Source organism: Saccostrea cucullata, unplaced genomic scaffold (assembly GCF_032062105.1).
Source record: "Saccostrea cucullata isolate Sc308-1 unplaced genomic scaffold, CSIRO_AGI_Scuc_v1 ctg3747, whole genome shotgun sequence".
NCBI lineage: Eukaryota > Metazoa > Mollusca > Bivalvia > Ostreida > Ostreidae > Saccostrea > Saccostrea cuccullata.
Window position 1 is genome coordinate 9,414 of NW_026936208.1, and position 23,722 is coordinate 33,135.

Genomic DNA, 23,722 nt, shown 5'->3' on the forward strand with positions numbered 1-23,722 from the left:
ATGGCCAAACAGCAAATGCCCAATTGTGAAACACAGTCAGTGAAGGACTTTTGTGAGAAACACTGACTTTTAGAACAGTTAACGGTTAACTTTGACATTTAAAGGAGGTACAGAATTAATAATAGATTATAAAACCTTTCTAATGGCCAAAGGTATGGTTTTAGGGGCACGAACATGTGAAGGCCGAGATTTGAGGGTAGGGTGGTTGTCATTCTCTTCAAAGACAACTTATAATTATGTGCATTGAAATAATCCGTTATTTACGTTGAATTAACTGTTATATCGTTAAAGAGCTTCCGTATGTTTTCGTTGCGTAAAAGTAAGCCGTCGACTGTGAAAGTCAGCGCTCCTCGCAAAAGTCAATTACCCCTTCTGTTGGACAAACAAGCTTGCCTTTCGAGTTGCATACCACTAACGAGACGTCCCAGGTTATTTTGGGGAAGGTCATTTCATTCTTGTTGCAATACTGCAGCAAGTTAATGGACATTGGCAGGAGGTTGTTGACACTTTCCAAGAATGTCCAAGACATGTTCGATGGGAGGAAGGTCCGAACTGAGTGTGGGCCAAGGAAATGTGGTGATATTCTGCTGTTGGGAGATGGGAGATAATCTGTAACGATCCTGGTCCTATGACATCTTGGATTGTTATCTTGTAAAATGAAACGGTGGCCATAACGACTTGCAAATGGAACAGCAAGATGTTTTCCTGGTACAACTGCTATGTGGCACATCCAGAAAAAAACATGCAAGTCTGTTCTGCCTGCATCAGTAATGCATCCCCACACCATTACAGATGCACCCCAATTCCGATCGTGGCTAATGACGTTAACGTCATGGAAATGTTCGTTTCATAGGCACCAAACCCTTTTTTGTCTATCCATGGAGTTCACAATAAACCTCGACTCATCTTAGAATATTATATGATTCCATCGGTTGTTATCCCAGGGTTGATGGTGACGACACCATTGGAGTCGGGGCCTAATGTGACGATCCCTCAAACAGGGAATGACACAAGGATGTCGGGCGTGTGAGTGAAATCTGTGCAGTCAATTTCGGATGATCATGTGACTCACTACCAAAGAAGTATGCCTTGAAGTTGAGACCTTATCTGATTTGCTGTTACCAGACGATTTCTCAAGGCAATAGTGAGGATGAATCTGTCCTGAGCCTGAGTTGTTGACCTTGGTCGACCATATCGTTGTCTATCCTGAACAGACCTTGTAGCACGATGTCTGGACCATAATCTGTTGGTAACAGTTTGCAAAACATTCATTGCCCTTGCCACAGCGACCTGACGTGCCAACTTGTAGCAAGGGAAGGGCACGTATCCTCATATCCCCTACTTTTTAAAATAATACACATGATTATGTGGACATGTGACTTATTTATGTTACATGGAAGATGATTATGTAGACATGCAACTTAAATTTGCTAACATGCTATATATATATATATATATATATATATATATATATATATATATATATATATATATATATATATATATATATATATATATATATATATATATATTAGGGACGTCAACGAGTACCCGGTTAACCGGGTACTCGATCGAACGTCCGAGTATCGAATACTAAAATTGGTACTCGGTTACTCGGATGTATATTTTTAAATATTTCTAAGCTTATTTATTAATGCATTAAAACATCGGTTTTAAAATGTAAAATGTTCATTGCACTTGTACATACAGTATTTAGGGTTTCCTATGCCTCTAAATGACCGTTATCGCCTGTGGCAGTGTTTATACAGTAATTATCGTGACCAAACACCTGATGTACCTACCCGGGCTTTTCTCACCTTCGACTGTCGTCTTCCCTTATCTTTAGTTTGCTTTAATTATTTGTTTTCATTGAACATCGTTTAAGGTCCATTATATTTAAACAAATTAAATAATTTTGTCAATTCTCCAAGAAGCCGTAAATTCTCGGGAAAGAGACAGACGATATTGTTGACTTGGGTGCATTTGATTACATGCCAATTAATGCAAATGCTTTATAAATCTTATGTCCATCGTTGCTCTAAACTACAACATACCGTATCATAATTCTATGAAATCAAGGATCAAAAAGTGTACGAAGATCGTATAAATCCGCTCTGTTATAGGATAACTTGATCAAGTTTATACCGTACATATAGCCGGACATATAGCTCAGACAACTTATCACTTGGACATCAAACGCACCAAAGAGTTACATTACAATTACAGAACAGATTATTTTTTAAACAAAAACACTGTGAACCATTTCTGATTTTATTTCCCGTATTTATCTGATAAATAAATTGAACTTAAAAAAATGTTAGATGAAATTTCGTCGGTAACAAAGTGGTCATAATTGTTACAACGCATTTGCAGGTAACCTCCCATCGGTTTTATTTCTACAAGAGTTTACAATGTTTTACTTTTATCAATTAACTTGTTCATATTTATTTACACTTTTACCGAGTACCCGGGTACTCGATCGGAAAAACGTCCGAGTAACCGAGTATCAAAAATTGACTGATTTGACATCCCTAAATATATATATATATATATATATATATATGAAAATTATTTTAAATAAATAAAAACACAGAGAACGAGTAAAACATAAGCGCTTTCATTTCTTCTTCATGATGTTTTACAATACTCATGGTAACGTCTATTATGACGTCATAATAACTTAACGTTAACAAGTCTTTGAATGACGTCATATTTTTCCCGTACTTTCACAGAACAATGCATTAACAAAGCATACAAAATCAAAGCAATAAATGTGACTCAGTAACATAATTTACATGTAAAGAAACAATTCTTTTTACATTAAACAATTTAATTTAAGTTTGAAAGTCTTTATAAAATGTCTTTCTTTATCACGTCTTTCGATTGTGTTAGAGTTGTGCAGTTTATAAAATGGAAAGACAGTAAAAGTTCTATTTCCGCACACGTCTAAGTGTTCACTGACTTTGAGTTTGCGATATTGCGGTACGTTTATTTGTTGTTTGTGTACTCTGATCCTTTCCCGTAAGGTACTTCCCGTCTCGCCGATATATAGTTCCCCGCAACCGGAACATGTTATAACGTATATAACATTTCTAGTTTGACATGACATGTTATTATTAACAGTAAACTGTTACAAGTTCGCAAAAATACAACACTCAGAAAAAACAAATGTGTAGTAAACCAAAGATACACAAACAAAGTATTCCATTCAAAGCAAATCAGAACCCTAAATCATATGGAAAACCATCTTCAAGAGACGACAAATATTACCATCAATCTAAAGGCTATTCACACAACATGTACGAAACTAACCGTGTGACATACATAGGAAGAAATGCCAGAAACTATTTTTTAGGAGGAGGCAAACCCAACCAAGGGGCAAACAACTTATTTCCGAACCAGCAAAAGAAGTACAGGAATCACTAACACCACCCATTGAACACACGACGAAAGGTGCCGAACAAGATCTGAATTCTAAACCTACAATAAAAAACGTTGACCCTAAAGTTATCAACCTTTCTAACAGACCTTTAAGTGACTCGGAGGTACATCTGTTATCGAAAGGTTTTAAACTTACTCCTACGCCTCATAGTAATAGTCAAGAATTAAGGACCGATATTAAAGAATATACAAGAAAATTGAGGCTAGCGGAATATTTTAATAAAGAAAACGAGAGTGATTCAGATTCAGAAGAGGAAGAAGACCTCGTACGCAACAAATCTCACTTTAACCCTAAAAAAGGACGAAACGAAATTCTAGATGTTGTTTGTGAGACATTAAATACTTTGCCGCTGAATAAAAACAAAGAAAACCAAAAAATAAAATGGAATCTAACAAAAGAAGAGAAGAATGCACTTCAATCATTGTCGAGTGATGAATCCATTGTTATAAAAGAAGCAGACAAAGGTGGCGCAATTGTAATCATGGATTCTAATTTTTATAAAGTTCATATAATGAACATGCTATCGAATACGGAGTACTACGAAGAAATTCCAAACAACAATGATAAAAAAACAATGCAAAAAATTAAGAATCTTTTGAAACGCCATAAAACTACATCAAGTTTAACAGAGAAAGAGGAAGACTTCTTAATGGATTATGAATACAGTGAAAGCAATTTTTATGGACTACCAAAGATTCATAAATCTAGACAAATAAAAGAGGCTATCAAATCCCAGTGCTCGGAATACATAATCTGTCCCTATCCAGAAGATCTCACATTTCGACCAATAGTAGGTGGGCCATCGGCACCAACACAGAGACTTAGTCATCTACTAGACATTCTTCTAAAACCATTATGTTCTGGAGTCAAAAGTTATGTACGAGATGACTTTGATTTTCTACGTCATTTACCCGAGAAAGTGGAAAATAATAGTAAACTCGTTACACTGGATGTAATAAACTTGTACAGCAATATATCAAGTTCCCTAGGACTAGAAGCCGTGGATTACTGGATAAGTAAAAATCCCGAAAAAATTAGCGGCAGATTTACAAAGGATTTTATATCAGAAGCAACAGAAATAGTACTATCAAATAATACATTCGCGTTTAATGGAAAACATTTTAAACAAATAAAAGGAACGGCTATGGGCACAAAGATGGCCCCTACGTATGCCACATTAACATTAGGATACTTAGAAGAAAAAATGTATAAGAAAGTGGAAGAGCAGTTCAACGAAGAGATGAAACTTTATATTACTAACAACTGGAAAAGATATCTGGACGACTGTTTTATTGTTTGGAAATACAGTAACAACGAATTGTCTACCTTTAAAACATTACTGAATGAACTTAATCCTGATTTAAGATTTACAGCGGAGGAAAGTACAGATAGAATTCCATTTCTGGATATCATGGTAATTAAGGAAAACGATGTCATTTTAGCAGATATCTATTACAAGCCAACAGACACGCATCAGTATCTTCATTTTAATTCGTGCCATCCACGGCATACGAAAAGAGCCATCCCTTATAATTTAGCAAGGAGAATATGCACCATCGTAAATAAGGAAACAACCAAAATACAAAGACTACAAGAACTGAAAGAGTATCTACGGAAACAAAGTTATCCCGAAAAAATTATTGATAATGCTATTAAAAAGGCCATGGATTTAGACAGAGAGGACCTCCTCAACCCTGTGCAACAAAACAAGACGGATTCCAGGATCTTGCCTTTAGTAACGACCCATAATCCCCAGAATACAAACGTTGCACCGATTGTTTACCAACTCAACGACGTTTTGAAAACAGACGAAACTATGTCTAAAATATTTAAACATCGGAAATTCATAAACAGTAGGAGGCAGCCGAAGAACCTCAGACGAATTCTCACAAAGTCTTCTTTTAAAGAAACGACAGAATTTCATGTGACCAAGTGCCAGGATCCGCGTTGTGGTACCTGCCCATACATACGACAAGGACAAAGTTTCAACTTTAACGGGAAACAGTTTACTGTTAATAATAACATGTCATGTCAAACTAGAAATGTTATATACGTTATAACATGTTCCGGTTGCGGGGAACTATATATCGGCGAGACGGGAAGTACCTTACGGGAAAGGATCAGAGTACACAAACAACAAATAAACGTACCGCAATATCGCAAACTCAAAGTCAGTGAACACTTAGACGTGTGCGGAAATAGAACTTTTACTGTCTTTCCATTTTATAAACTGCACAACTCTAACACAATCGAAAGACGTGATAAAGAAAGACATTTTATAAAGACTTTCAAACCTAAATTAAATAGTTTAATGTAAAAGAATTGTTTCTTTACATGTAAATTATGTTACTGAGTCACATTTATTGCTTTGTTTTTGTATGCTTTGTTAATGCATTGTTCTGTGAAAGTACGGGAAAAATATGACGTCATTCAAAGACTTGTTAACGTTAAGTTATTATGACGTCATAATAGACGTTACCATGAGTATTGTAAAACATCATGAAGAAGAAATGAAAGCGCTTATGTTTTACTCGTTCTCTGTGTTTTTATTTATTTAAAATAATTTTCATATTTATCACCGACCACTGTGATTTTTCTTGGATTTATCTATATATATATATATATATATATATATATATATATATATATATATATATATATATATATTAACATACTGATACAACTTATTATCTTGCATGTTGATATAAATAAATTGCATGTCAACATAATTATAAATAATACTACATATGTTACCATATATCGAGGTTGTACATTGATAATGTAATTAAAATAGATAATTTGATGAATGTGCTACAGTCATAGTTAATTTATAAAATACATGTTTTCTTTCCAGATGACCATTGCGAGATATATCTGTACCAAATGGATGGAAAAGATAGTATAAACAATATGAATGAGTACATATATACTATAAATGTTGTATTCTATGTAAAGTGTTTCACATAAAAAAGACAATTACAAACGATCGAAGAACAGAGTAATGGTGTGTTGTTAATGAAATTGTTTCCAGAACATAAACAAATTCCTTGACATATGTTGTTTTATTTGTCAGTGACATTAGATTTAACATATTCATGTTCTTGAGTAAGCAATTAAATGATGGCGGAGAAGAGAGAAAGTGAAGGAAGGACAGGCGAGGAGGAAAATGTAAGTTTATATTTTAAGATGTTAGTTCTACAAATTTAAGTCAATTCCATGCAGCCACCACGCTCCGATGATAACAGCATACTTGTTCAGGTGTAACGACGAAAAGTGACCCCGTAGAATATTGACCCGGGGTCATTTTTCTACATAGAAATTTGACCCCCTGGTCAATATTCTACGTAGAAAAATGACCCACTTTTCTGTAGAAATTATGGCCTTGGGGTCGTTTTTCTCCGTGTGCATTGTAGAAAAATGACCCCGTAGAATAATGAGCCCTTGTCATTTTTTGATGCAAAAACTATCGTTTTGGTAGGAATATTCTTGTTCGGCGAATGTATACGGGTAATATCAAGCAGCCTTATGCTTTGAAGTGTTAATTTCTGAAAGCTTTTAAGCTTAAATAACGAAATCAAAGCTATACGATACCTTAAATTAATAATACAAACCGCTTTATCCTCATAAAATTAAGGAAAACAATATCTACATGTATTAAAATGTTATAAGGCTATTAGGGCAAAGATATGCGCGCATTCATAGAATCGTTTATTACATTTGATACAGCAAGTTACCACAGTTGTCATTTTAATCTTGAAAGGGTCATTGCCTAGCTGGTGTCAGAAGAAAGTTTTAAAAGTTTCCATAATTGAATAATTATTAATCTCTTTGATTTTACGCTGAATAAATAATTTGCAAAACTCAATTTTTCAGAAGTTTAACGTTTTTGATCCCTACTTTTAAAACTGGCGCGAAAAAGGGCGCTAGATTAGAAAAATAGATCTCATAAAAATATTTGGTGTTCTATGAATGGAGTTTCAAACTTCTCATAAAGAATAGGGATGATTTAATTTGTAAAAATAAGTACGAAATTAAATTGTCTCTGACCTATGATATAAAGGAAACAAAAAGTGGTTAGCTCAAAACCTGTAAAATGTCTTTTGCCGTTTGCTAGTGTCAACAAAACCTTAACAAAATGGAGGTTGTAGCATAAAACATGATTACCTAAAAAAAAAAGAAGAAGTGCCCGACTTTCCAAAATTGGCACAGTCATGTAGTATCGTTTTCCCCGTTCTACATGTACACGTACTTACATGTGATGATTTTAGGAGTTTTTTTAGCAGTAGAAAAAAGCAAAACAAATGTTGGATTATGAAAAAGTTATTACTTTACATATTATACTTATGCCTCCGTGAACGAATTTTCGGGAAGGGGGGTTATATAGTTTTTAACCTGTCCATCCGTCTGTCTGTTTGTTTATTTCTCTGCAAAAACTTGAACCTTGCCCATAACTTTAGACCGGATGGGACTATGGCTTTCATATTTCAGGTGTATTTTTGTGACAAGACCATTTTTCTGTGTACAACCAATTTTGACCTTTTGTCCTTGACTTTGGAGTTTGACACACTTTTACACAAAAATTTCAAATTTTTACTTTGGCATTGACTTTTAGACGGTATGTGCTAGGAATTTAGATATCGAAGTTATGGCATGATAGACTAAGAGTGCATTTGTATTTGCATAAACTATAAAACCTCAGAAGAAAGGGGACGTTACAGCAACCATTCGTCAGGTGTCGGTGGGCTAAAAAGTGTTGAAAACGACAGTTTTTTTTAATTATGGATATCTCTGAAGGTTGAACTATTATTCACTCAGATGTAAATTTTTGCCAGTTTTGGAGGACTTTTTAAAATATCATTCTAAGAACGTTCTCGATGTGCATGTATGGTATTTCCCGTATATACAGGAAAAAGTACAGTACCTTATATAAGTAAGTTAAAAAGTATGTATTTTAAAGCAGAATGCATACAAATGTATATGTAAGTTTAAAAGTAAGAGCTAAGGGAATTGAATTTATATAGTTAAATTACGTTGCTTTTCTTGCTTCTATGCTATGTTTTTGGATTTGTAAAATTTTTCAACGTTTATGGTTATCAGAAACATAACATGCCATTTTGGAACAAAAACTTTGAATGATATAAAAAACACCCCAAAATATAACCATATTTATGCTCCTCAATAAAGAAGGATATGGAGAACACGAACAGTATTCAATATCAAAGTCTATAAAACAATACAAAATAGGAGCAGAGCAAACACGGACCTCCAAAACATCAGATGTGGGATCAGGTGCCAGCCATGGAGGAGTGAGCCTCCCTAGCTGACCGGTCACACCCGCCGTGTGCTCCTTGTCATGATTGGAAAATAATGGAAAAATCCGCCGTAAATTCAGTGTATAAATAATGGACTAACAATTTGTATGAAAAACGTCAGTCAGCATTTGACTCAAGGATAAATTGTATTTGCTGACAAGGTCATTGTATCGACCATAGAACTTACGAAATGATGACTTTAAACGAGACTGCTGATATTCTTCTTTCATCAACTTGCTTGTCAATAATTTACCTCGTTTTAGAAATTGTTCATACGTAGGACATGCTCTTGCGTATCGAATCAGCTGAGAAATATAAACTCCGTATGCAGGTGATGAAGATACATTGCTGCATAAATATAAGGGAGGTTGACGATAGAAACGTTAACGTCATCACGTTTATCATATAGCTTGGTTGTTAGATTACCATTAACGCCTTTTTATAGTAAAATGTCCAAGTATGAAACAGATGTGTCAGACTCTGTGGTATCTTTTATCTCTAGTTCACCAGGATATATCGTATCGAGGTAGGAATGGAAATTACCATTGTTAATTGACGATACGTCGTCGATATATCTAAATGTCGATTTGAAAGCCACAGCAAGTGTTTTCTTCTTTTCACGCATAAGATTTTGCACAAATTCTGCTTCATATGAATACAAAAATAAGTCTGCTAATAACGGAGCGCAATTGGTACCCATGGGAATTCCAATAGATTGTTGGAAGACCTGGTCTTAAAAAACCACATAGATATTGTTAATCAGAAACTCAAATATCTTCTTGATGTCAACTTCAGAGTACTTGTGTATGCAGTCAGAATGTGTTTTAACAAAATAATTTTGCAAATGACCAAGTAAGTAAATTTATGAGCTCCATTTTTATTGAAAAGGCACCTGTCAATGATATAATAAAAGCGAGGACTTAATTTATCGTGGGAAATGGTTGTGTATAAACGTGAAAAGTCGTAAGTTTTTAAGCTGTTGATTTTGGAAAAATCTTGTGATTTCAAATTGTCCAAAAGTTCTTTGGAATTTTTGAGCATCAACATCTGATTTACACCACTTCTTGAATATATTGTTGCACAGTGATGCTAGTATTAAGATATATGCAATCAAATATATGTTGGAAAGGATTAAAGTACATCAAAATATCCCTCCTACTTGCATTTGAAAGTATAAAAAATATCAGGAGACACATATATAAGGTTTTATTGTATAAAAAAGTAGGGGGTCAAATTTCTATGGGGGTCATTTTTCAACGTGTGTGGAGTCGTAGAATTACTGGTCTGGAATGTTTTTCTACAGTCGAAAAATGACCCTACTTGTCATAGAATATTGACCCGGGGTCATTTTTCTACGTAGAAAAATGACCCCCTGGTCAATATTCTACGGGGGTCACTTTTCGTCGTTATACCGGCGTATATGAATAGAACACACTCTTTATCAGTTATAAGTGACAGACTTCTCAGTATGATACAGGTTTGTATCATATAGACTGTAAATAATGATAAAAATTGTATTTCATCAATAGGACGTTAAAAGAAAAAGATTGAAGACAAACATTTCTGCAGCTAATCGCAACATTTCTGATGGCCCAAGGGGAAAGTCCGAAATAAGTGAGCATCACTCTGAACAAATAGACCGACCTTTGATCTCTGGTGAGTAAAAATTTTGCAGTCTTTTAAAGATTTTCTTGGAATTATAAAAAAAATTTCCATTAACATTTGATGAATTTTAAAATTTTTAGAAGAAGTTTTTTTTCACCTCATAGAAATAAAAGTAAGGGAATATTATTTAGAACTCGTAATTTTACATCTAGCAATTAAGGGGCCGACTGGGGTTTCCATTCCGCAATATTTCACGCATCATAGTAAAATGATGCGTATAAACTGTTTTAAAGCAACTTTTTTCATTTAAATAATAAAACTAAACAAAATTAAGAATTATAAAAAAAATTTCCATTAACATTTGATGAATTTTAAAATTTTTAGAAGAAGTTTTTTTTCACCTCATAGAAATAAAAGTAAGGGAATATTATTTAGAACTCGTAATTTTACATCTAGCAATTAAGGGGCCGACTGGGGTTTCCATTCCGCAATATTTCACGCATCATAGTAAAATGATGCGTATAAACTGTTTTAAAGCAACTTTTTTCATTTAAATAATAAAACTAAACAAAATTAAGAAATTACTGGTTTTTAAACTGATAGGTAGATGGACGTCGTAATTGTGTGTTTTGACGTTAGATAAGACAATGCTCTTAAAGAATGGTAATAAAAATGTTATAAAAGAAAAAAAAGTAATAAAGATATGCTTTTGAAATTTGAAACAGAGAATTTTAATAATATCTCCATCATTTATTGATTTTGGTATAAATCCTTGTCATATTTTGTAGTACTCTATGAAACCTAGGAAATTCGTTATTTTTTTGGCATATTGAGATGGAAACAAGGCGGTAGAATTTTGTGGTTCTTACATATAATGTACAATATAGTATTACTCATCATATATTATAAATTGAGCAAAAAGTCTATTGTAGTATTTGTATAATTTGCTTTAAAGTGCGAAAATTTGACATTTTCCCATATAATCAAATAGTAAATGTACATGTATTTTGAGACGGTCCATTATAATACCTGGGCTGTATATTTACCCCAAACTTGGCATGTACATTGAAGTCAATGTAAGTTATATAAGGTATAAAAATGAAGAGATTCTATGTTGTAGTTTTCACATAAGAAAACCCCTGTCGGCCCCCTTAAATGTAGCAATAAAGCTACAAAAATTACCCATCATATATGATAAATCATCAATGCTCCCTTTTTGGAGATTGCGTTGGCAGATATGAAAAATGGTATTGTTTTTTGTACAATACAACATTATAATTTTCGTTGATATTTTGTGATATGTACTGAAAGATGATTGATCACAGATGATTACATTTCTCACAGGTCTGTTATCAGATTTAACAGACAATCAGCGTGTCGTTCTCTTCACCCTGTTTCTGTGTGGAGAAGAAAATATTGTCTATCTGGATGATGATAAGGACGTCTCTATGGGAGACATTGATGTCCAAAAGACACTGGAAGAGCTGTACGACAGAGGACTCGTGGGATGTGTCGGAAACATTAATAATACATTCATACCTCAGTATTTTATCCCAGATTACAATCGATGTGAGATAGTGGAATCTTACAGAAAGAACTGTTTGCTGAGTGACATAGACAAGGACTTTTTCTTGGACATGGTGTCAGACATGACCTTATATGATTATGTGACAGAGTCCCATATCTTTAACCTTGATGTTTCAAGTCCACAAAGCAAAAGACCTATAACAATAATGAGATTGATGATGGAGGGGAGGATGGACAGAGTAATAAAATGTTTTGGAGGTATGAATCCTTCGCTTACTTTTGTAAAGCTAGATTTGAAATAAATGTAAATCTACATCACATTAATGATTTTATTCCTTTTTAACAGATTGATGGTTAGACACATTTCTTTTAATGTCCACAATACCTTTAAAACCATAAGCCCTACTGGAAGAAAAAAATAGTGTTCCTTAATCTAATATTTAAAGATGTAACGAGTACATCATATTTTATATTTTCTTATAAAACTGTATTCTTGACAAAAAATGTTGCCTTGTTGATATACCGAAACACCATACAAACCAGTTGGATAAAGCAAAATATATTACATTCTATATTTTTTGTTTTTCTGATTCAATTTTGATTGAATAAGTACTCTAGAAAACTCCCTACACTTCCACAAAGATTTGTTTATTTTCCATCGGAATCGGTTCCACAAAATCTATGAGTTTGTTAAATGTTTTCCCCCTATCATGTTTTATTATTATTATGATTTATTTTGTTTTGTTCGCACACGTCACCACCCTAAATTAGTCCCAATAAATAAGGACACTCACTTATAAATATACCATAAGAACAACTTAAATCGTACCATAATTGATTAATTTGATAACGAATCATATTTTGCATTCGAAGGACAGTGGTAAATTCTTGATTTTATATTATAATGAGGACATTTTAATAAATAACAATATACATGTATATGTACAGTCAATAGATATAGAATGTGTGATCACCTGGGTTGAATGTCCCATATCCACCCCCACTGCTCCTCTTAAATAATCCGAAAGAAAAATAGGCATTCTGTTAAATATAAATACGCCTAAATTTTGTTTATTTGTAATTTCTGATATCATTTGTCCTTGTCAGAGGGTTGTCATCAGGAAGTAAAAAATTTATAGCAACATTCAGTGTCATTTCTGTAATAAAACATAACGAACAGTATTCCTGATCAAAAGTCCATAAAACAATACAAAATAGGAGCAGAGCAAACACGGACTTCCGAAACATCAGAGGTGGGATCAGGTGCCATGGGGAAGAGTGTAAGATAAGGAAGAAAGGAGTGCACTTTCCCAAATATTTTGCCAAAGTTTACAATTTGATCATAATATACAATATCATATTTCATTAAGATTCTTCCCACTAGTTTATGCTGAATATCTATCTCTGTGTATGTGTGTGTCTCAATCTCTCTTTCTCATTCCCTATATCTTTGCTATTTCATACCAATTGTTAGTCCATTATTTATACATTGAATTGACAATGGATTTTTTCCGTTATTTCCTGATCATGACAAGGAACACACGGCGGTTGTGACTGGTCAGCAGGTGAGGCTTACTCCCCTCCATGGTACCTGATCCCACTTCTGATGTTTCGGAGGTCCCTGTTTGCTCTGCTCCTATTTTGTATTGTTTTATGGACTTTGAAATTGAATACTGTTCGTTATCTCCATATCCATCTCTTCGATTCACTTTCTGCAATAAGAATTGTACCGTTTAAACACTGTTGGATGAAATGGATTTATTTTTTTTTCCAATCAAACTTGTTGATCTGGAGTCATCATTAAATATATGACAGTCTCACAGATAAATAGGAAATGTTTCAAATTCTTGTAATGAAAGAAATATCATTTGATAGCGTATTTTTAATACAAGTAAAAGAGTAAAAAAAACATATAAATTGATAAGGATGTATCAATCAAGGAATCTCTAATAATCTTATTTTACTCACGGTTGTCATGAGTCCTTTGTCTGTCTGCATGTCAACATTATTTAGTTTTTTGTCTTTTTTCTGGAGTACCAATGAACCAAATTTAAGCCAATCTGATAAAATGAAGGCTTGGGTAAAATAAAATCAAACTAAAGACAAATCTTTGTCCTAAAGATGAAAATCATGACCCGCAGAGGTAGGTGGGACAAGATCATAGGATCAAAGTTTACGTTTGAAAAACAAAACAAAACTTCTCTGCCAAAAAACCTTACCCATAACTTTTTAGTGGGTGGTGCTATTGCTTCCAATTTTCACAGGTTTATTCATTGTGGCAAGACCTTTCTTTTGGTTCCATCAAATTTGACGTCTTGACCTTGGAGTCTGACCATTTTTTACAAAAAAATTATCACCTGTTACTCTAGGTCATACAGTGTATCTTTTGAACAGTACGTTGGTGCTAGGGCTTTCATACTTCATACTCATTCAATGTGACAAGGCCTTTTAGTTTGCTTAATATTCTTGACCTTGACATTAGAGTTTGATCCACTATTTAAGAAAGCCATAACATGCGATCAGTTAGAACTTGGACTTTTATATTTCACTGGTATATTTCCTGTGGCAAGACGTTCCTTTGGGTATCAACAATTTTAACCTTTTGACCTTGAACTAGAAAATCAACCCTCGCCAAAAACTGCCATATGGGTGAATCAGTGTTTTACAAGTACGTCTTGTTTTCTTTTGTTCTTGGTGTACATTTGAAAAAAGTTATTGTAATAACCAATAAAATAAAATTGATCTTTTTTTCTGTGCCACACAGAGAGCGTTGACAGAATAGTTCCGAATCAATTCTACAATGATTCTGAAAATTTTGTCCAATTTTGGAAGAATTACTGTACCCGGAGAAACATACATCCTACCGATTGGTCTAATGGAGTCCATGATACAGATGTCAAGAGATATTACTCATTATATACAATCCTTTCTGGACACGAGGAAGGTAAACAAGAATGCATTTACGTGACATATTATTTATAAAGGATAGAATTTGTTCAAGAACAAAACTTATTATTGAATACAAATATCGCCAAACATTTAAGCAACTTTTTAAATCGATAAATAGAATACATAAATTGTATTCAGACTTTATCGTTTGAATTACTTTTAAACTGCACAAATTTACTTTCAGAATTCATGCAATTGGTTTTAAACAAGCCAAAATGGAGCATACTTGTACTTATTTTGTTATCAAAGAAGTACCGTATTTTATACGCAGAAAAATTGTTGGAAGAGAAAGTCGAACGAATACGGCATACATTTTTAACACTGATTGATTCTGAAGATGGAATGTCTGATATCACGTTACTTATACAAGAATTAATTGACAAGGATAAAATACTAAAGATGAATAAAGAGAAGAATACACTAGAGTTTATATCAGAGGATGCACGTCATCTTGTAATAGGATACTTTGTTCTGAACTGTTTAAACTCGGATGAGGACTACAAGAACTACATTAAATTGTCATCATTTGACTCGGTGTTTGATTATGTGCGTAGTTTAGACTATGAATGTGATGAAGTAGGAATCGGAGAAAGATGTATCTACGTACCAATTACGTCAGAGGAGACCTTGGTAAGAGAGACTGGAATAGACATCGTTCGACACTTCACAGTGAAGGACGTCAAGATTCAAAATTTGGTGACCAATATTTGTAAGTTTCTCTTAAATTCAGTCAACCATTTCTGAACAGAAATCCAACAGAAATCCTGAAATTGTCCGCTTCGTTATATATATTCTTTTTTAATTCACAAGATCAAATTAATTTGCTTTTTAGAGGGATTTCGAGGAACACATATATTTGATTGAGTGAATATGCTTTGAAATCGGCACTTAGATACATTGACGAGATATTATCTTTTACCAATGATCATGTCTATCCATCTATCCATATTTAGATCGACCACTTCTCGTTTTCTTCACCTTTCTCATAAAGCTAAAGGATTCAATCAGAATAAATCTTGCATGGTTTTACGATAAAAATCATTAGAGAAAAAGGAAGAAATAGACACATTCGATTATTTAAATATATTTTGATGGTTTATTTCAACAAAAGTTGTCACAAAAAAGAGGATATGTTTAAGAAGTAATATAACTATTAGAAATTATTGGATAGCTTGCTTACAAATTGTACGAGAAATAAAAATTCAAAAATATGTTTGGAACATGGCTTTTATGCAAAAGATGGTTATCCAAATTACACAACATTTTTGTTCTCATTCAGTAAATATTCCAGAGGAAATTCTTAACTGGGACTACGAAGCAAGATGTAGGTACGTAGAATGTGCAAAGAAAGGAACACAAACGATTCACAGGGCTCGTGTGATGATTGTTGGTTGTGCTGGTGCTGGGAAAACAACTCTTCTGAAACGACTACAGAAGCGATCTCTCGATGAATTACAACAGCTTCAAAGTACAATAGGCCTTGAAGTGCATGAGGACATCTTTGAAATTTTTGAGGGAAGTGAATTTTTAAAAGGTAATTGTTCAATTTCAACGTTTTTTAAATGAAAAACAGTCCAAATTTCACGAAAAATGTCTACATTGAACTGTAATTATTGTATAAATTATTCTTTGAAATATTCATTCAATTTAACAAAAAAGATCATTTACATGCATAATTTTTCTACACGAAAAAAATAAGAAACATTCAGCCATTTTTTGTTATTATAAAACCTATTTTTCTACTGAATTTTTTTACCCAGCTAATAGGAAACTATTGATATACGAGGGTTGTTTGGTAAAAGTGCGGACAAGTTGTCTAGATTGAAAAATAATCATCACTGCGTTCTAAAATTTTGACTACTTTAAGTACATTTTTCATCAATATACAGAGCAAATCTTATAAATACGAGGGGTGATCAAAAAGTTCGCGAACTATCTCTATATCTACAAAACCACAATTCAGATTAAAATGAAACTCGGTAAACACATAGCCATACACAAGGTCTATAAATAGCATATGCTGAATGAAGTTTTTCTCTTTGTTTGTGACAATGACGTCACTATGTAGGTCACTTGTGACGAAAAATGGTTGTCTCAGTCGAACTCGTTCAACAAACGACTGTACAATTTATTGTATATCTTTGAAATCCCTCTGCAGTATCATATTATAATTTGTACACAGTTTATTGAGATAAGTGAGTTCCTATAAATTCAATTAATGATTGGATTGATCGTTTTAGTGAAGGAAGGCAGATGGTTAAAAATGATACTTGTCAACGTGCCCAATGAAAGCAAGTTTGAAAAGATATGTATTTTTAATTAGGAAATTTGCTATCAAAGACCTCCAATTAACACTTTGAAAAATAGTTGAATATTTGAACAATAATATAATTATTAAATACTGTAAAACGAGAATATTTGGCGCACTACTAATTTTAGCGCCTTTGGCGCAAGAGCCCCTGAGCGCTAAAATTTATTGTGCGCTAAAGGATTTCTAAATATCATTTTTGTATGTGTTCAAAGCTTTCACATAAGGACATGTAAACCGGAACGCGCGATTACGTAATGTCGAAGGGTCATAGGACTTTATATACACATTAGCACTGCACATTTTCGGAAGCAGAAAACTCTGCCAAATTATAATTTAATTAAACTATTGTTACCCAGGTAGTTGTTACCCGATTGTCATCATTAGCACCTTCTAAGTTTGGCTTCTTGGAGTGCCAATCATCTATCGCCTCGAGGTTAACAATGCAATCAAGCATGGCGATTGAGCTTGCAGACAATACTGATTAGGATTACCGTTTTATCTAAGTAATTTTCTGTCGATGCATACATTGTTTTAATGTGATTTAAATGAGTAACCATTTCTTTTAATTTGAAAATAGATTTTAAAATAAATTTTAACATTGTACCACGTCTATATGATAGCAACACGTACCGCGGTAAAGGTAACGAATGTTAACTGATATATATGAGATTACATATGTGTTTCCGTGCTTGACTAACCAAAAAGTCAAATACGGGTGTGGATAAAAAAAAAACCAAAATATCACATTTATATATTTTACTGACAAGTGCAAGCGCTAAAATTTATTTGCGCCAATGCATTCCCACTTGCGTTTGCGCTAAAATACGTATGCGCCAAATTTTCTCGTTTTACAGTACCTAAGATATCGTTTACTTTAGATTTTAAACATATTAGATATGATAAAAAGAAGGCACCCATTCTCTATTCACCTTCAATAAAGGTCTCTCCCGAGACAGAAGATTTGTGTATTAATGGTCGCCATGCTTATTTTTGGAAAGGATATTCTTATCCACTCATTCTGTTGCCGAGATATTACCATTTCTGACAAATGAACCGTTCTTGTCATAAAAATTAACTCACATGAAAAGAAATATAAAACTCAGAAAAATCTTCCAACTTTTGTGACAGAAAGCTACGGAGGGGGTCACGTGACCGCCAATATCACGTGATTCACGCATGCGCAGAACGGTGGTTGATGTGCATTAAAATCGGGGAGGATTAATTTAAAATGTCATCAACATTGAATCCAAATATTATTTCTTTTATGGAAGTTATTCAATTAGTTCGCGAACTTTTTGATCACCCCTCGTATATGTATAAATAAACAAATTATAACATTTTATGTCATGTGCCTTACGGTGCACGGATGACGTCAAAGTGTCTAAAGCAGCGTCACAATATATTTCCCCCTTTCCTAAAAAAATTGGATAATCCCCACTTAAACATAGGAATTTCATTGATGCATATACTTGTGTTTCCCTTTATTCCTCCAAAACAATCAAGGACCAATCTCACACACATATAGGGTCTTCTGCAGATTTATTAGTAAGTTTTGGACAGTACTGTCATTGTCATTAAACTGAATAAAAAATCTAATATCGACGGTATCAGCGACAGAATACAGTGAAAGCACAGGTACCTGACGTTACTTATTTTTCTTTAATAAAAAAATATACGCCCTACCTAATAATAAGCATGGTTTATTAACAGCGTCTTTCGCTATTAACCTATCTGTTTGTCTGTTTGTTTTCTTGTACCTGGGGACACGATCAAAAAAGATTTCACTAAGAACATTTCCATATCAACTGTATGCTTAAGATCTGGTGATATATTTTTGTTTACTTTTCCCCTTTTGTATTCATTTTAAGTCTCTAAATCATAACTACATGTATATTAAACGGATATGCCCTGCGGTGCTCCGTTACGTAACGTAACGTCATCGAACGCCGTCATTTTTTGTGTGTTGTGTTTATCACTTTCCCATTTCAATTGATGAGGAAACTGTCAAAAAGTATCCAATTGCCTTGAAATTTTCCAAAAGAAGACACAATAGATAGTGAATTAAAAAAGGGGATAATTGTTACTTCATTCTTTTTCTATTTAATAATTTTATTTCGAAAAACTACTCGTGTATTTCAATATGAATGCGAGATCATTTTGATATTTCTACATTAAAATAAGTTTTTTTTCATTTAAAACTGCAAATTTAGCTGTTACAGAGGAAACAGATAATAAGGAAGGGAAGCAACTTTTGAGTGTCATGGACTTTGGAGGACAGTGTGCATATTACGCCTGTCATCAGGTGTATCTCAGCAGAAGGGCTTTCTATCTACTAGTGATAGATATGTCTAAGTCGTTTGGTGAAAAAGTCGATCCAGCACTCTGTGAACAGGAAGGAACAATGTTTGCTGACTGGACATATGGGGGTGAGAGACCAGTGTTTTTTCTATCAATGATGTTTAAAAGTGAATAGATATGAATGTCATTTTATTCCATTTACAAATGAAAAAATCACAATCAGTACATTCCTGCGAAAAATCTTAGAATTATTAAAGTTAAGTCTGAGGTTGAGGTACATATGCACTCAGGACTCCAGTTGTGTGTATTAAAAGAAATATATTGATTTCGGAAGAATATTCTTGTAAATCATCCTTACGTCATGGTCTGAGTTCCATATATGTATTAAATCAAGTTCATTAAAGAAATTAAGTTTTTACATTTAAAAATGTTAGATTCTTTTTAAATCTAAACTATCCTGAAAACCTTAGTAAAATAGCTATAAGTCTTAAAGTTCAAACTTTTTATCAAAAATCGCAAATATAACAACTCAAGTTCTATTTATATGAGTAAATGAAAAAGTTTAACCACGCAGATTTTAATTTTTCATACTTAATTTCATATAATGGGATTTTAAGGACAGATGATGCAAACAACCTTTTGTCATCAGAATTAAAAATAACAACTTAAGTCTTCTTTCAGTAAGTAAAATGAACAAGTTTAACCGTGTAGTTTCTAATTTTTCATTCAAAGTTTCACAAAAATGGAATTTGAAATGAGAAACATTTGTATAGATTTATAAGGATGGCTGCAAAAAGGTAGAATTTTGAACATCAAAGAAGGTTTACACTATCTTAATATTTTGGAAGTTTATTAGTAACATCATTTGCATCAAAAATAGTCCCAGATATATTTTCCAATCTAGGCATCCATTTATTGCTTGTATCATATGTTCTTAAGTGACAAAGAATCGTATTGATTAAGAAGGATTGTAGAAACTTCTTTATATTAGAAAATAATTCTTTTTTTAAAGATATTATTTACAGCAAAAATGGATACTAGTATTTTGCTTTCCTATCCAAAGAATGCGCAAAAAAGAAACACAACTAATCAGATCAGACCTTAAACCTAAGAGACTCAGGGGTGTCTGCCCCTTTGTGTGATGAATAGCTCAGTATCTAAAATTGAAAATTTGAATATGCAATCTCTTGTTAAAAATTTCCAGTATAGATCAGTTGGTTGGTTAAGAATGATAATGTCTTTCCGTAATTGGGCATGACTTTCTTGTGAGAATCCGATTTTAGTTCTCAAGGAGATTTTTTCAAGGGTTCTGACTGGCATATTCATAATAGCAGCATGGAATGGTCTTGTCCTTGGGCCGAGCTATCTAGCATTCTCATAAAGACCTTACAAAAATTTCCATTTTTTGGTTGTATTTTCTACCTTTTGTTGCTTTAAATAACTATTTTCTTCTGTGCAATAATTACAGTCGTTCTAGCTGGAACAACATCGATTTCTTGTAAGGTAAATCAAAAAACTAAAAGAATATATCAACAATGTTCGAAACCAAAATGTTGGAAAACATTAGAACCCTTCATCGAATTTTAAGCATCGTAATGAATGTATTGAAATACCGAAATTAAAAAAATAACAATACAAAACAGGAGCAGAGCAAACATGGACCTCCAAAAAATAAGAGGTGGGATCAGGTCCATACAAGATGACTTTCACTGGCTCATCGTTACGACTACAGATAGACATCACATATTTGATCAAAGATTTTATTTCTAAATTCACAGAATACCTCCTGTTTTGGCTGAAGTCGGTTCACACCTATTGTGACAGTGATGCCTCTGTAATCATCATTGGAACTCATCTTGACAGAGTTAAAGAGCAGGTTCTAGAATGCCATTGTTATATGTATTATTTATCACATATCCTTCAGCATCAAACAGTTAAAAGATACAATATAAATAAATATTTACTCTAATAAAATTTTGAATGCATACATTGTTTGAAGATTTTTAGAAATGCCGTTTTTTGCAGAATTCTGACACTTTCTACAACAGTATACTTGACCACCTGAAGTTAAACAAACATTTGAGAACACACTTGGACAGGAAAAGATGCTTTGTGCTTGGCTTTCAGACAGATGGTGCATGTTGCAATGATTCATTATCAGAACTAGAGAAATGTATTGTTACAATTGCTAAAGAAGATAAATGGAATGAAACCATTCCTACAGACTGGGCTCTTTGTGAAATTGTATTCAGAGAGAGCAGAAGACGAAAAATCAGAATGACTTCTATCGGAGATCTATCATTTAAATGTTTTGGTGGAAACAGAGAAAAATATATCCAAATAGGAGATGTTTTAAAGTTTTACCATGACATAGGCGTCTTACTATACTTTAATGACAACAATATGTCTGAAACTGTCATCATTGATATCCAGTGGTTTATTGATTCATTTAAGAATATTATTACCGACCCAAACCACGTCAGGGATATTGCAGAAAATTACATGGATTGGTCGAATTTTTACGAAAGTGGACATATTTTAGATAGACTTTTAACTGATATATGGAGCACCAGGCATTTTGAAGTAAATTTTTGGGACAGAAATCAAAACAAAACAAATCTTCTTCAATATATACAGCGTCTATGTCTGATCGCTGTAGGTACTTACGCACATTATATTCCCTGTATGAACAAGCGTGCGTTTGGAATTAAAGAAGAAAATTATTGTCGATCTCTTCAAAGTAAAACCTCCGTATTGGTCTTTCGATTTCAGTTTCTGCCATGTTTTTTCTACTGCCGCCTTATTGTTGCTTGTTTAACGAGGACCAATGGAGAATGGATGGTGTTAGAAGACAATGGACTTTGTTTGTACAAAAATGTTGCCTGCTTTGCTTATAGGCAACATGTAGTCGCTCTAGCGGTAAACAATTCATCAATTCAGCTTCAGATTTTTCAGCCCACCAATGTTCTTGTAATGAAAGAAGTAGCTTTGAAAGTACGCAATGCTGTTGAAAGCTTACTGAAAGACCTGCTTTGCAACTTCCACAAGACAATTGAAATGTTTACAGTTGGATACCAATGTTGTAAACAGGAAGTGTTTCGGGAACACGATGATTGTTTTCTTGAAGAGAAAGACATTTACAGAAAAGGGAAGATAACTTGTCCAAGGCATGGAATGATCAATCACCACGTAATATGTGAATCGTTTCTTCTACTTTACTGGAAAGCGGTGAGTGAAACGTAATAATTCATTATTAACGTTATTGATTGCAATAGCACATCTTTTGTTTTTGGTTCATTATTAATATAAAAATTATGTAAAGTTGTTTATACAAAAAATATTTATTATATTTTGTCTCTATTTTCAGGATGTTATAGCGGATATTTCAGGTATCCAAATGGAATAATCATTTTAGTAAATTATTATGGATACAGGACTTATTTTTCTAGAAGAGAAATTGTTTAAGAAATGATTTTTACGCATTCTGTAAGTCTTTATATGGCTTTGATTTCTCAGAATTGGACGACCTCCTGGATCAAGATGAATGTACCAGTCTCTCTGAATCAGAATTAAGGAAAACGAATTTCAAGACTTTTGAGAAACTCACAAAGATAGGAAGGGACGCTTTGCAGCTCTATTTTGACCGAATATTTCCACCTATAGACCTAGTTACAACACTTACTTTGAACAAGGAAAGTCTGCAACGTGGACAATTTAAAATGAATCAAGATCAGTGTAGTTTTTTGTCCACGTTGCAGACTTTCCTTGAAAAATGAATCAAGATCAGTGTAGTGGCGAAACGACTTCCGGTGTGGCTGCGCAAATGGCGTGAAGTGAGAAGGAGCAGAGGGTCGTTTTTTCTGTTTTCCTAAGTGAACATTGATATTTGATACGAGGTATTGCAGATAGTTTTCTTAATTACGTGAAGACATTCGTGTTTTAGGTGAATTTCAGGTATTTTCCTCTTTGTTAAATGCAACAGACTGTTAGTCACTACTTTGCACAAGGAAATTCGGGAAGCTCGTGCAAGATGCCGAAGAGAAAAGATACGGAGAAGGAGAGTGCGCAAAACGATGAGGTGTCAAATAAAGAGTTAAAGGAACTTTTCTCTGATCTAATACAGAAGTTGGAGAGTTCAATGAACGAGAGGCTTACTGCGCTTGACAAAAAAGTAGAGGAAACGCTGATCGTTATTAAGGAGGAGATAACTGATATGAAAACAGCGCTTCAAAACCAAGATGACCGATTAACTGATTTAGAAAAGCTAAACACAGAGGT

General features: G+C 33.5%; 1 protein-coding gene across 1 annotated transcript; it reads left to right on the plus strand.

Moving 5' to 3' along the window:
* LOC134244997 (uncharacterized) lies at positions 1–23,220 on the plus strand. Its single transcript, XM_062727242.1, has 12 exons — positions 1–52; positions 945–1,026; positions 3,356–5,394; positions 11,704–12,144; positions 14,651–14,830; positions 15,020–15,544; positions 16,115–16,369; positions 19,357–19,572; positions 21,223–21,320; positions 21,470–22,672; positions 22,812–22,833; positions 22,961–23,220. Exons 1-12 carry the CDS (start codon positions 1–3, stop codon positions 23,218–23,220), a joined length of 5,373 nt encoding a protein of 1,790 aa, XP_062583226.1.
* Positions 23,221–23,722: the final 502 nt, after the last annotated feature.